Here is a 15,462-nt window from a genome sequence, read left to right as displayed (position 1 = left end):
GTGAGAGTTAGGAATCCAATTCCATTCTTCTGCATATGGATATCCACTTTCCCCAGCACCGTTTGTTGAAAAGGCTGTCTTTTTTCCAGTGCATGTTTTTGATTCCTTTGCCGAAAATCAACTTGCTAAGTATCAGAACTTGTCTCTGTATCTTCTATTCTATTTCATTGGCCTTTGTTTCTATTTTGTGCCAATATCATACTGTTTTTGTTACTGTAGCTCTATAGTATAATTTGAAATCAGGTATCTGATGCTTTCAGCATGGTTCTTATTGCTCAGAATTATTGTTTATCATCACTTTTTAAAGTGTTCTTTTTCTTACAAAGATTTTAAAAATGGCATTCCCTAGATGCCTCTCCATATCAAGCTTTGGACTTTTTATTCAATTTGCAAAAGTTTACATTGCCTACAGCTGCCAAATATTTTATCTTTTTAGCAAAGTAAGCTCAACACTCAGGTATTATTTGGAATTAATTATGCTATAGTTTGTTTTTCTTTTTCTCTCTTTAGGATTTTTCATATTCATCTTTTACTGTGTAGCAAAGGAGAATGTCAGGAAGCAATGGAGGAGGTATCTCTGTTGTGGAAAGTTACGGCTGGCTGAAAATTCTGGTAAAGATTAACCTTACTTTTTCTCCCCTCTTAAATCTCAAGGAAAATATGTTTGCATTAAGATCTATAGCAATTATTGCCAAGGTACCATCAGAACTGGAAATCAGTGAGCAGAACCCATGCAACAAAAATATCAATTATGAACATTAGGGGGAAACCCAGAATGAATTAAAAATAATTATTCATATCTGGAAATGTTATGAGCAATAGAACTAGTGAGCTGGTTGCTTCTTGAATGTAGCAACAGTGAAATTTTTAGAATTTATTTCCTACTGAGCTCATGTCTTTCATTTTCCAGAGTAATTTTTAATATTTTCCTTCATAACTTTTAAAGGCTTGACTCAACTCTCTCCACAGGTCTTGGCTGTCAGTTGCTTTATTTGTTAGCAGGCCAGACTTTGTATATAGTCTTTTGCACATGTTTAGTTATTTTTTTATTTATTTTCAGATATGCCCTATTGGGGAACAAATAGCTGTTGTTTTTTTAAAATGAGAAAAATGGAGTACTGCTTGGAAAAGCTATATGCATTTTGTATGAGTACCACCCATGAATACCACCTTGTAATACCTGGGGACACCAGGGTCTGTACTAAGAAAATGTTAGTTCACATAGGCCAGTCTGTATTCAAGAACAACTAGTCATCACAAACACAGTTGATTTGTGTTCTTATTAAGACAGTGTGGAGGCTCTCAATTACTACCTATTTCAGTGACTATTTATAGAGACAGTCAAATTAGCTCAGCTTTGAGTTCCAGGAGAATATAGGTTACTTTTAACCAAGCAGTCATTTGAGAGACAAATGTGCATAGTCTAAATGAAAATACCTTTTATCACACCAACTTGTGAAACATGTGACTTCTCTGTAAGATCCTGAAGTGAGAAATCAGTTGCTAGAACTTATTACACTGTGATCTGTCTCTTGCATTTAAGCTTCAACATACTGCCCTGTTTTTCTGTAATGCTTATTCTGCTGTAGACTGGAGTAAAACTGCTACTAACGGTTTAAGGAAGCAGACTGTAAACCAAGGAGTATCCAGCTCTTCAAATTCCTTACAGTCAAGCAGTAACTCCACTAACTCCACCACACTGCTAGTGAATAATGATTGCTCAGTACACGCAAGCGGGAATGGTATGTATGTCTCGATATAGTATTTCTCAAGCTAGTGTTTATTTTTTAAACTAGTTTTATCCATTAGTGGTATTTTGGTGAAGCAACCTGAATAATTACATATATGACCAGTGGATCAAAATGAATTTCCTTTATAAAAGAGAAAGGTTAGTCATCCAAATTTATTGATTTTAGAGAAAATATAGGTACACTTTTTAAAAAAGATTTAGTTTATTTCATAGTGGGAATTGATGATGACCAAGAGTTTTGATGTTTCAAATCCTAATTTGAATATTATCCCAAGACTTTAGTACTGGTCTTGATGAGAGCAGTAAATAAAATAGTCCATAAGACTATACCATTTTTTTTATCATATCTATAATCATGCACATCTTAAACACTTTTAAACCTCCCTGTTTTTTTGTTTTGTTTTGTTTTGTTTTGTTTTGTTTTGGTGGTACTGGGGTTCCTGGAAGCCCTTCTACCTCCGGGATATACTACCGTGGGCTACACTCCCAGACCTATTTTTTAACTTTTTTTAATGTGGAAACAGGGTCTCTTAAGCCAGCGAGGCTGGCTCCAAACCAGCGTGATCCTCCTGTCTCCGCCTCCCAAGCGTGGGGATTACAAGGGTGCGCCACCACGCCCCGCTAAACCTTCCTGTTTTTTTGTGTTTTTTTTTTTTCACGTTTGTTAATTCTTCCTCACAATGTGGCTGCCTTGTGACGGCACCCAAATCCCCATGAATATATCAAATACTAGAAGATGAATCATGACCAGTATTGGTGATCATATATATCACCAATATGTGACCAGATTATTGCTGCTGTGCCTCCTACACTCATTAATTCTGATTTTTCCAGCTAAACTTCATTACATTTTCTTCCTTTCATATGACTGGGCTATTCATCACTCATAAAAGCTTATATTATCAATTTTTGCTTCTTAATATATCTTTTGCATATATTTTGCTTCTTAATATATCTTTTGCATTTTACAAAGCCTGTTATTCTGCTGGTATACTTTCTCCTTCCATGGAGAATTTGCCTTTATTCATTGTTTTAGTGTATTAGTTCTTTTCATGATCAGTTTCAATACATTTGTGTGAAGATTCATATATCTACCAAGTAGTTTTCCAGTTTCCTAAAGATAGAGAGTCCTATTGGTTTGTCTAGACTTTTAAAGTACACTAGGATGCCTTGAAATCAAATTTTCTCAACCTCAGGCACAGTCAACATTTTGGGCTGGAAAATTATGTTTTGTAGAATTTTAGGATCCCTGGCCAGTATTATCCCCCCCTCAGTTATGATAACCAAAAATGTCCCCAGACACTGCCAGATATCTCCTGGGGTGTAAAATTGCCTCTGGTTGGGGACCACTTTTGCAAAAGATGAGAAACTATTGCCGTATGGCCTTAGATCTTTACTGTCAACACCAGAAAGAAAGCTCTAGGCTCTATGCCAAATAGTTATACAGGAAAGATTGAATGTATTTTCCTTGCAAGTAATATGCATATGTATGAATTATCACTTTGAATCTGATCATAATATATATAATTACAATGAGCCAAAAGTATTTATCAAAAGAAAGATTCAATGTAGGTTGATGGAATAGAGGTGGTGAGAATCGAGGTCAGTTAATAAGTTAGTGCGAGAACAAATTGAAAGGAGATCAATCAAAGGAGTGAACTTGGTTATCCAGAAATCTTAGAATTATATGTGTTTGGGGCTCTTCATTCATAACTAGACTTTTCTATATTTTGGAAAGAACTCAAAGATGAAGTGTCACCTGCTTAGCCCTCTCAATATGTTTTCATTCTTCGGGGAATCAGATTTGACAGAAGCAACACATTTGCCACAGCTGCTTGACACAGCTATTTCTGTTGCCTGACAGTGAGGGAAGGGGTGCATTTTAAGGGCACAAGATTGGCTGTTTTAGACTGCATAATATGCCTGTCAGGAGAACATCCCTGACTTTTCGATCTTCACACCAGGACCTGGGATGGATAAGGAATGGAACTGGCAATTTCAAAAAAGCAGCTAGCAGCTGAATGGTTTGTTTATTATACTAGGACAAATTGTTCCTGCACCAAATTGTCCTCAGACCAAAATGCCTAAGTCAGAACAGCTGCTTCTGGCAGTCACATGCCCTATTTGAGTTGTGGCACAGATGGAGCTGCATTAACCACATCCACCACCTTGTTTGCATGAATGTGACATATTTTAGTTCTGAGCTGCCTTAGATAAGCCACATTACAGGGCCACAAACTCACAGTTTGGCAGCAACACATTCATGAGCTGACTTCATCACTTCTGTGCCATGGAACCTGGGGCAGGGAAGTTAATTTCTGCAAACTTTGTTTCATCATCTGTGAAATGGATACTAATAGTACTTATCTCATAGAGTTGTAAATGAGAGAATATGTATAAAGTATTCAGTGCTGACATTATAATTATGTCACTCACTAACAAATTGGCTTACTATTCAGCTTTCTACATGATTTTCACACGGTAAATGGTCAGAAAAATGATGTCAAGTAACTAAATTTAAGTAGCTGTGTTCCTGCATAATTCAGGGCCTTCTTGAGGTGGGGAGATGGCATAGACCAAACCACAGTTGCTATCTAATACCTAGCTGCTCCCTGCCTGGACTCTTAGGTTGGAATCCATAGTTGCCTCTTAGTAATCAGTCCTATATTAATTTAGTCTGAGGGGCTAGCTTAAAGATGATTAGAGATGATTTCTTCTTGCCATGACTGTTGTAGGTGGTTGTTTTGGCTTTCTCTGCTAGTATAAAGTTTCATTTTATAAGACTCTTATGAAATCAAGAACCTTTGTGGGTATATATAGGGATCTTTGTTATTCTTTTGGGGAGAATATTGCCTTAGGTTATCTTATACGTATTCAAAGCCATAATGTTCAGAGTTAGGAAATGGGCCTTTTAAAATAAAATAATATCTTGCTTTGCTTCATATTTTGACCATCTCATTTTTTTATAAAAACTGCCATAAGAAACTTGTATCAGAACTTCCGGGAAGATGGCGACCGAGAAAAGCGGGGCTTAAGAGCCCCGCTAACAACCAATCTCCATTACCACAAAATCAGCGCCTTTCATAGCCAGAAAACACCATCACCAGAGAAACAAAAAAATCACCAGGCTCCAGAGAGAAAGCGGACTGAGAACAGAGCTCAGAGCCACAGAGGAGATCCAAGGACGCGGCAGCAGCACCATACTGCCGGTGACAGCGGCAAATTCACTGGACGGCTACAGCAAGCCGAGGTGAGCCGCTGCGGAACAGCCAGGCGGGATTTCTCGCCACTGGTAAAATCTAAAGCTCTCAGTGGCTGAGCTCAGCACACGCCGCAGGGATTCAGAGTGAAAATCAAAACCAAGAAGTAATACGTCAGCCTCACGGCCGAGGGCGTAGCAGAGGCGCCATATTGCCACCGGCGGCAGCAGCAGAGAATTCACCGAATCCAGTACAGCTACATCTGCGTACTCAAGAACAGTGAGTCAAATTGCGGGCCACAGAGGAGAAATCCCAGTACTGTACTCCCTGGGACTCGACCCAGTGGGGGAGGGGTGGTGGCAGAGATATCACACCATAGGGGAACGTGCAACCTGGCACCCCCCACAGTCTAAAGCAGCCTCTATCGACTCTCTGGGTCGGAGACTCTGTGATACAACCCAGTAAAGGAGTAGTGGGGTCTGAGATACTACTGACTCGAGATCCAGGACACCTTAAGTGAAGTCATAGTGACCCAAGGGAAGAACCCAGAGAAGGCACAAACTTCCGAAATCATGGGAAAGAGGAATAATACTGGAGCAATTAATGCCCACAACCCCACAACATCAGAACCCGATAAAACAGAAAATCAGAGATTTCTAGAAGATCAAATCAGGAAAATAACTGTAGAAATAATAGAGGTGCTTCGAAAAGAACTCAGAGAGAGCCAAAAAGAGATAAAGGATGCAATTAATGAAGTAAAGGCCTCAATTCAAAGCACAGACAACCGATTAGACCACATGGAGAACAGAATCTCGCTCTTAGAATATGATCATTCCAAAAATGATTGCATAGTTTCTAATCTAGGAAAAAATATCCGACAGCAGGAATCTGATATTGAAGAAATATGGGCCCATTTTAAGAGAGCTAACCTAAGAATAATTGGAATAGAGGAGGGAAAAGAAGGTGAAACCAAAGGGATCAACAATCTCTTCAAGGAAGTAATAGCAGAAATTTTTTCCAAACATAGAGCAAGAGGTTGATACACAGGTCCAGGAAACTTATAGAACTCCCTTTAGACAGGATCGGAGAAGAGGATCCTCACACCACATAATTGTCAAAATGACCAATGTGGAAGCCAAGCAGAGAATCTTAAAGGCAACAAAAGCAAAGGGCCGAGTGACATTCAGAGGCAAACCAATTAGAATCACTCCAGACTTCCCAAACCAAGTCATGAGAGCCAGAAGGGCTTGGAGTAACATATTCCAAACTCTGAAAGAAAACAACTTCCAGCCAAAAATTTCCTACCCAGCAAAACTTTCTATCAAATTAGATGGAGAAATAAGAAGCTTCCATGACAAACAGAAACTGAAGGCATTTTTGTCTTCAAAACCAGCACTAGAGAAAATACTCAAAGAGATTAACTACAAAGAAGAAATAGGTAACACACACCAGAACCAGAGAAACAAGAGTTTCCATCCAACAGTCAACTAAGATTGGTTATCTGTGGAGATTCATTACTTATGTTAGTCTTTTACCTATCTCTAAATGGTATTGTTTGCCTTTATTGTTGTTAATTTTTAGGATTTCTAGTTGGAATATTAATATACCTTCAGATATAGCATTTGGAAATATTTTATCCCATTCTATTAGTAACTGTTAACTCTGTTTACATTGTCTTTGGATATACAATATATTTTTTTTATTTTTAGGGAGTTTGTATACTCTTCTGTTGCCTGTGCCATTGAAATCATATCCAAGAAATCACTGCCAATTTCAGTGTTGTGAGGTTTTATGACCCAGATTTTCTCCTAAAAGTTTATAGTCTTAAGATTTATATTTAGGTCTTTTATCTATTTTGAGTTAATATTTGTATATGGGATTAGGTAAGGGTCCAACTTTATTCTTTTCCATGTAATTATTATGTTTCAACAATATTTAGTTAAAAGATTATTATTTCCACCACCAAATGTTCATGGAAACCTTGTCAAAAATAACTTGACAATATAGGGAAGAATTTAGCTCTAGGCTTGTATTTAACTCCAATGGTTTATATATCTGCCTTTAGAATAGTACTACACTGTTTCAATTATTGTAGCTTTATATGGTTTGAAATCAGAAAATATATATCTTCTAGCTTTGTTCTTTTTCAAGATCGTTGTGGGTATCTAGAGTCCATATTCCATATTAGGATAGATTTTTTTTCTGAAAAATAAATATATAAATATATGATAGTTTCACCTAAAAAAATAGAAAATAAAATTCTCTGGTAAGAAAGAAAGTAAAAAGAAATATTGAAATGTTATCTTTAAGTCATCAAAAGCTTGGTATCAGACAAATGAGACTGTTATGTGAGATTACCATATTTAATTTTGGATAAATTGCTAAAATACTAGATGTCAACCACTAAGCCAAGCATGGGAGGGAGGGATGGGGAGAGAATGGGGTGGGGATCGGGTGGGGGCTCACTGGGCGATGTGTGCATGTATGTCTACAAAAGTTTGTATCCCACTATGATGTATGAATACAGTACACCAATAAAAAAAAGAAACTTGTATCAGATCATTCTCCAATTTTTTGTGCTGACTTTGAGTGGCTTTAGAGAAGGAATGAAAAATAAATGTGAATATATATATCAAATATTTTAAAAGAAGTTTTATATATGCATATTTAAAATTGAAATTACATTTACTTTTTTAGTGTTTTCTGGAGATAATTCATGATACTGCCTTTGTTTTTCCTTATATAGGGAATGCTTCTACGGAGAGGAATGGGGTTTCTTTCAGTGTTCAGAATGGAGATGTGTGCCTTCATGATCTTGCTGGGAAACAGCATGTTTTTAATGAGAAAGAAGAGTCCTGCAATGGTAAAAGCCGCATGGCTCTCAGAAGGACTTCAAAACGGGGAAGCTTACACTTTATTGAGCAAATGTGATTCAATTTCTATCAAATCAAAGCATGATGCTTGATGGTGTGAAATGTCCAATTTTACCTTTTACACAATGTGAGACATACAGAAATCAACTGATTTTATACTCAGCAACCTCTGGAGAAACATAAGCTAATAAAGGGCCATGATTGTTATTGGAAGAGGAAACTGAGACATTATTGTAGTTGTTAGACATTTCTGATTTGGTTTCTTATCCTTCATTTTAAAAGAAGATTGTTTTTAAACAACACAGTAAGAATAAGACTTGTGTAAAAAAAGTAGTTAATTTCCAACTACATTTTAAAGAAGCTAACTTATCTTTGATCACATCCCAGAAAGCAACTGTTGACTTTAGCCTGTTGGTGAGTTTAGTTGTATGTGCCTTTATTGTATATAAGCTAAATTCTAGTGGCCCCACATGTCAAAAATCTTACTTCTACCTTTTCTTGTATTTATTTTCTACTGTGTAAATTTATTCTTTTGTAGAATCATGATTTTGTCTTTTTGTCTAATGTGATAATGCAGAAAATCTTTACTGGTTCAGTGAATTCTAAAAGCTCCTTTTGGAGATTATATGGGATGTGAAATACAGAACCTTCACCAAAATCAAGACAAAATGATACACCCGGACTGGGAAAAACTTGTAAGCAGACAGTGCCACAATTAGCTCATACAGTGCCTTTGAGCAATTTAGAAAAAAGATGTCCTCAGTGGGCAGATAGAGCCATGGACTCATGCAAGCAGAGTGGGGGCCAAATTTTTAGCCCCAGTCACCCTCTTGGGTACATGCTTATATAAGGTATGATCTATGCAACCTATGTGACATCCACTGTCAATACCCATTCCCAAACCTCTTCCTTAATGATTATATTATGGGATCTGCATCAAGATGTTTAGCCTAATACCTTGGTTTCAGAGAGAGTGAAACTCTAATCTAGATCATATCAGGAAGATTGCAAATATAGAGGAGATGCATATACTGCCACTTCTCAAGTCTGCAGAGCCTTTTAGAAGAGGGGGGATAGAATAGGATTACTTTATAAAAGATTATATATTGCTGTTATTTAAAAGGCAAGTGCATGGTACATTGATTGTTATGACTGGTACATTCTGGCCAGCCAGATTTTTAATTATTTTTTTTAATGTGTCAAGTCTTGAAGAGTGTATAGTGACAAGGGGGAACAGCTAATGGGAACAGTGAACTATCCTGTGATGCTGTTGTTTCTACATGTATCAAACCCTGATTGCTCCTAGTTATATAGGGTCTGTCCTACTTCCAACCTATACCCACTTGAGCACTGTCTCAAGGAACATTTCAAAACTCTTTACTTAGGTCTTTCACTAAAGGCTCCCTTGCATATATTTCAAGTGAATGTTGTATCCCAGACTAATCATAGTAATGATATGAGACATTTCTGTGAGTGCTGATTTCTTTGCAATATTTCATCTCTGATTTATTTAATTGTATTTATGTGTTAAAATCAACAAAAATGTTAAAATCAACTAAATAAATTTGCAGTTAATTACTAAGTTTGGTAATTTTCACAAACAAAAACTATTTGCAATTTCTTTCTTCGGCGGCATGGCATGGAAATGGTAAGATATGCCTGGTGAAAGGTATATCTTTAGAGAAACAGCAAGCACCCTGGGACAGTAAATCAGAGCAAAGGTTTCCCTGCCTCATGAGATCAGCTTCTGAAGTCTCTTTTATTTTTCTATTACTCTTTAAAGGGTTTCTCTTTATCATAAGTTGCTATTCACAAGTAGACAGTACACTTGAGACCCAATTCAGATTCCATCTGTCTGTTTCCTCAGCATCAAACAGTAAGATTTCAGAAAGATGAGGACAGGATTTGGGAAGCTCTAGGTTGATGATTAGCATGTGGGAGCCACAAATGGGCACGTGGTGCTGGCTTCACCCAGACAAAAGCTTCCTGAGCAATCTCTCCTTCCAAAGTCCTCAACTCTCACAAAGAGGCCAAGTACTAAACTGGTTAGGAAGAGGATGAGACACTAGATTTGAAGGGAGTGAGGATGACAGGTTCAAGGACAGCCTCAGCAACTTAGTGAGACCTTGTTTCAAAATGAAACATTAAAAGGGCCAGAGTGTAGCACCAAGATGTAATGGTTCTGAGCTCAATCACTAGTACCAAATAGGAAACAAATAAACATGGAGACACAATGACCAGTGTCTTTTTTGTTCATACCCACCGACTTTCTCCACTTTGTTTTCCTGTTATGTTTAGACTGTGGTACTTAAGCCAAATTTTCTTATCGTTTTCTTTTTAGTTCAGAGAGAAACAGGAAGACATAGAACGTTCCTGAGAAGATTCCTCCTTTGGGTTCAAAACTGATCCCACAATCTGATACCCTATTGTAAAAAGAGAGGTCGGGCCAGTATTAGGAGGCAGGGAGCATCTGAACAATAGCCAGTATTTGAAGAAGTATTTCCTCAGGACATTGGAGAAATTTTCCCCAAAAAATGCACTATAATCTTTAATCCTATACAGGAACTCTGTTGACTTCAATGAGCTATATCATGTTTTTTTTTTTCATCAAAAGTGGTAAAACTAGGCGCCGGGCGTGGTGTCGCACACTTGTAATCCCCGTGCTTGAGGCTGGCTTAAGAGACCCTGTTTCCAAATAGAAATATAAAAATAGGTCTGGGAGTGTAGCCTGGAGGTAGAAGGGCTTCCAGGAACCCCAGTACCACAAAACACACACACACACACACACACACAAAAAAAAAAGGTAAACTGAAGCCAGGCATAGTGGTGCACACTTGTAATCCCAGTACTTGGTAGGCTAAAATAGGAGGATTGCAGGTTCACAGCCAACCTCAGCTACTTAGTGGGTTGCTTTGCAACTTAGTGAGACCTTGTTTCAAAATAAAGAAAAAAAATAGGGCTGGAGGTTTAACTCAAAGGTAGAATGCCCCTGGGTTCACTCTCCAGTGCCAGAGGAAAGTAGAGATAAAACTAATACTTGGTGATTTGGGTTGTGTCTAAAAAGCTCACCTATGGGACAAGTTAGTTTGTTAAAGATTATTTCAAGAAAATTTAATTTACTGAATGACCAGTTCACCAAGTGGACTCGTTTGGTGTCATTTTGTCTCCATCATGGCACAGATTTTTCCGTTTATGTTTGTCTCATTTCCTCTCTGCTGCAGCTGAAGTCTAAAGGACAGGAAAAAGGAAAACATGAGTGAGGATGAGAAAATAATATTAAAAAGGAAGAACTGCATTTTGTATCAAGAAAACAGGGCAAAGCTGGGTGTGGTCGTGTATACCTATAGTCTCAGTACTTGGGAGGCTAAGACAGGAGGATTGCCAGTTTGAGTCAACTTTTTGAGACCCTGTTTCAAAATAAATAAAATAGGGATAGGAGTATATCTCAGTAGTAGAATGACCTGGGTTCAATCCCTAGTACCAAAAAAAGGAATCAGACCAGATAAATATTGAATATGTTTTCTTCCAGAATGTGTTCTTTATTCTTATTATTTTTATAGTGCTGGAGATCAAACCCAGTACAGCTTGCATGCTAGGCAAGTGTTATACACTGGTCTACATTCCTAGGTCCAGAATATACTATTTTAAATATATTTAATATCTTCCTCACTGTGAAGAGATCTTAGGCTCCCTGGTGTTTCCTCTCCTTACCTCGGTCTTAAACTGGGTACATGAAGTTGGAGCAGAGGCAAATTCAACATTCTTGAAAATATTGTAATGACCCATCACCATCAGATGAATGGATTACAAAACTATGGGATATGTACACAATGGAATTTTACTCAGGCATAAAGGAAAACACAATTACATCATTTGCAGGGAATGGATGGAACTGGAGAACATTATGCTAAGTGAGATTAGTCACCAAAAAATGAGAAATCAGATGCTCTCCCTAATATGTGAAAGCTAGGGAGAAAATGGGTCATAGGAGGAACTCTAGATGAAGAAGGGGATACTATAGATGAGCAAATAAGGTGACCTGAGGGGATGGGAGTGGAAATTCTCTAATGTTCATGCTGTACATTAACAAACATATCAATCACTAAGACAAATATGAGAAGGGGGAGGGGGAGGAAAAGGCATGGGAATTGGGTAATGGCTAATTGGGTGAAGTGTGCATGGATGCTTCCATCATCTTGTACTCCACTAAGATGTATGACTACAATACACCAATAATAAGTTTAAAAAAAAAAAGCCGGGCGTGGTGGAACACACTTGTAACCCCTGCGCTTGGGAGGCTGAGACAGGAGGATCGCACAGGTTCAAAGCCAGCCTCAGCTACTTACTGAGGCTCTCATCAACTTAATGAGAGCCTGTTTCCAAATAAAATATAAAAAATAGGTCTGGGAGTATAGCCCAGAAGTAGAAACTCTGTAGGTTCCATGCTCAGTACCACATACACACACACAAAAGTTAAAATGTAATAACAAATAAAATGATCCCCAGTCCACTAAAATGAAACTGTCATAGAAATAACTAAATGTGATGAGTTGGTTATTTTCAGCAAACTGATTCACAATTGACCCTCTTCTTTGGGTCACAGGTGGAGTATTTTTCTTTATAAAGTCAAAAGACCTGAAACTACCAAGGGAAACATTTGTTCGTTTCTACCTTGGACTCTGACCTATAATATGGATTCCTAAGCAGTATCTAATATAAACAAAAAGCCTTAATAAAAGAACAATACCAGGTGTGTGTGTGTGTGTGTGTGTGTGTGTGTGTGTGTAGTAATAGAAATGGAACCCATGAGTGAACATTCTCTCACTGAGCTACACCCCTATCCCTTTTATATCATGAATCAGGATCTTGCTAAGTTATCACGTGTTGGCCTCAAACTTCCTATCTGAGCCTAAAAACTGGGATCACAGGCATGTGCTGCCTAACAAGGCCTGGCTCCATCTCAGCTACGTGCGTGGGGGGGGGGGGGGCTGGGGATTGAACCCAGGAGCATTCTGCCTCTAGGCTATAACCCCAGCCCTATTTTTATTCCTTATTTTGAAATAAAGTCTCACTAAGTTGTGGAGAGTCTCGCTAAATTTCTGAGCCTGGCTGCCAGTCTGAATCCTCTTGTCTCAGCCTCCCAAGTACTGAGATTACAAGCATGTGCCACCACACCCGGCTTCTATCTCATCATATTTATTTATTTATTTATTTATTTATTTATTTATTTATGGTGGTGGTACTGGGAATGGAACCCTTATACCTCCAGGCTACACTCCCAGACCTATTTTTATATTTTTAAATTTGGAAACAGGGTCTCTTAAGCCAGCGAGGCTGGCTTCGAACCTCCGTGATCCTCCTGTCTCAGCCTCCCAAGCGGGGATTACAAGTGTGCGCCACCACGCCCGGCTCTATCTCATCTTTTTTTAAATTGTTTTGGTGGCACTGGGGTTCCTGCAAGTCCTCCTACCTCCGGGCTACACTCCCAAACCTACTTTATATTTTTATTTGGAAACAGGGTCTCTTAAACCAGCCTCAAGCGCGGTGACTTCGAAACTTTGCGATCCTCCTGTCTCCGCCTCCCAAGCGTGGGGATTACAAGCCTGCGCCACCACGCCCGGCTCTATCTCATCTTTTGATATTGAAGAATATATGAAATTCTAGTTAGGGTGTACATATTAAGATTCCAAAAGTGATCTTGTTTTATTTACCCCCCCCAGATCACAGCAAATATACATATTTTAAAAAACATTAGAACTTAATAAGTGGTTAGGGGCTTTGATTGGGTGATGAGTAAAGCCATAGATTTATGTTCTAGGATATCTGATATATACTTGGATAAGGACTAAACATAGACCCAACTGAGCAGGACTGATTTTCACTCACTAATTCAATCAACATTAATTGAATCTCAACCACATGTTTAACACTACATGGTAGGAAATATCAGACTGTTTCAATGAGTAATTTATAACCCAGTTAGAAAAACATGTCTCATCCACACTTGAAAACAAATAACAATACTTGGCAATATGTTGTTGCCAAATGATGGTGAAAGTAGCTACGATTTAAATGTTTTTCTGAGCCAGGCATGTGCTAAGTTCACTTGATTTTCAGTCACCCTGAGAAGTAAATAGTATTATCTCCATCTTGCAGAAAAATACATTGAAGTTCAAACAGCTAAACAGCTCGCCAGAGGTTATAACTCATAGATAGCAGAACTGCAATTTGAACGAACTCCAAGTTCCAAGTTCTTACTAAAGAAATTGCTGTAATAATTCAGGGAATGGGAGGGCTAATCAGAGAGAGAGGCTGAGTGAGCCTTTAAGAGGCAAATACTTCAGAAAGGCTTCAGAAATTTAAGGAACAAGGAACATATTGATCAAGAGTCCAAATGCATGGAGACTAGCAAAGACCTCGCAGAAACAATGGTCTCATAAGCCTAGTGGTCCTGTGAAATTCGTGTGAGCCAGATTTCTGTGGACATTGAATATAAAGCCAAAGATTGTGGACTGTAGGTCATCATTTGCAAGGAGAAACTAACTATTGTTGACAAGTTTCAAGTCCTAATTTTCTAGATAAACCCTAACCCTGGCCCAGGGAAAGAAGCCCAGTTAGCTAAGGCAGTGGTCTCCTCCTTCAGGGGTTGACTGGGGAATCCAGTCCCAGCATCCCTTTCCTTTCGAAGCTGGGTCCCACAACTAGGATTGTGCCCGGGGGCGGGGGCGTGGCCAGGGCGGGGCTACGGCCTCTGTGCCAGGCAAGCTCCCACTGCTTGTCGCGGTGGGAGAGCCTCTCTTTGGCTTAGGATGGGGTTGGCGGCAGGCCAGGGGTCTTCCTCACTACAGCTTCTAGAAGGTGGCTCTCCCCTGCCTACTGCCAGCTTTTCTACCGCTCCCTCAGGCAGCCCTTCTTACTCTCACCCCTCAGGCCCCAGCAGTTCCACGAGGGGGCGGGGCCAGGGGCGGGGCCGTGCGAGTGTGATTCCCTTACTGATCTCCCTCAGGACAGGCTCTGCTTTGGAATCTGGTCCAGGGAGCGGGTCACGAGCGCTCGAGGGCCCGTTTCTCCTGCCTAGACTGGAGCTGTCGGCTGGCTGGGGAACGAAGTGGTCCAGGGAAGAAACTTAGTTCCCGCCCAGAGCCGGGCTCCCGCCCCGGGCCGGCCCCTTTTCCCTCCCCTTCGGGCCCGGACTTGAAGGGCTCCGCTTCGCGGCTGGGGGTGCGGTGGAGGCTGACCAGGGCCCGGGTGGGCGCCCTGGCAACCAGGGCCAGCGGGCTTGTTTCTTCCTTCTGGGGCCCCCCTCTTGACCCCCGAAGACAGATTAAGGTCCGCAGGAGCGTCTTCTCCTCAGGCCGGGTACCGGATTCCTGGTTTCTCTGGCGCAGCAGTCGGAGCGACGCAGGCCTGGCCGAGGCGGGGCCGCCATCAAGCCAGCCCCCGTCTCCGCCCCCGCGCCGCCCAGCCGCGAGAAACTCTGGTTGGCTTGCTTTCCAATCATACTTTGTCTCTATCATTTTGAAAAGTCCCGACCTCCTCCCGCCCAATCCCATCTCCAGAACTGACTGAAGCCCTGTTGGAGAACTAGGCCCATTTGGCTGCGGCGGCCCCAGCGGCGCGGCTGGCGAGAGTCAGGGAG

At 40.0% G+C, this 15,462-nt stretch overlaps 1 protein-coding gene across 9 annotated transcripts in view; it reads left to right on the top strand.

The window, feature by feature from the left end:
- ADGRG2 (adhesion G protein-coupled receptor G2) overlaps positions 1 to 7,881 on the top strand; it is a gene marked incomplete at both ends in the record, with an annotated part of 126,629 nt that extends 118,748 nt beyond the window's left edge. For all 9 annotated transcript variants that reach the window (XM_080718643.1, XM_080718642.1, XM_080718640.1 and 6 more), the window contains 3 exons: positions 511 to 612; positions 1,590 to 1,742; positions 7,697 to 7,881. In XM_080718643.1, coding sequence (XP_080574769.1) covers positions 511 to 612; positions 1,590 to 1,742; positions 7,697 to 7,881 — 440 coding nt within the window. The remainder of the gene's footprint in view (positions 1 to 510; positions 613 to 1,589; positions 1,743 to 7,696) is intronic.
- Between the last annotated feature and the right edge of the window lie 7,581 nt (positions 7,882 to 15,462).

Source organism: Muscardinus avellanarius, assembly GCF_963383645.1.
Source record: "Muscardinus avellanarius genome assembly, chromosome: X".
In the NCBI taxonomy this organism is placed as follows: domain Eukaryota; kingdom Metazoa; phylum Chordata; class Mammalia; order Rodentia; family Gliridae; genus Muscardinus; species Muscardinus avellanarius.
The sequence above is the reverse complement of the archived record's forward strand: the minus strand, read 5'-3'. Positions and strand labels throughout refer to the sequence as shown.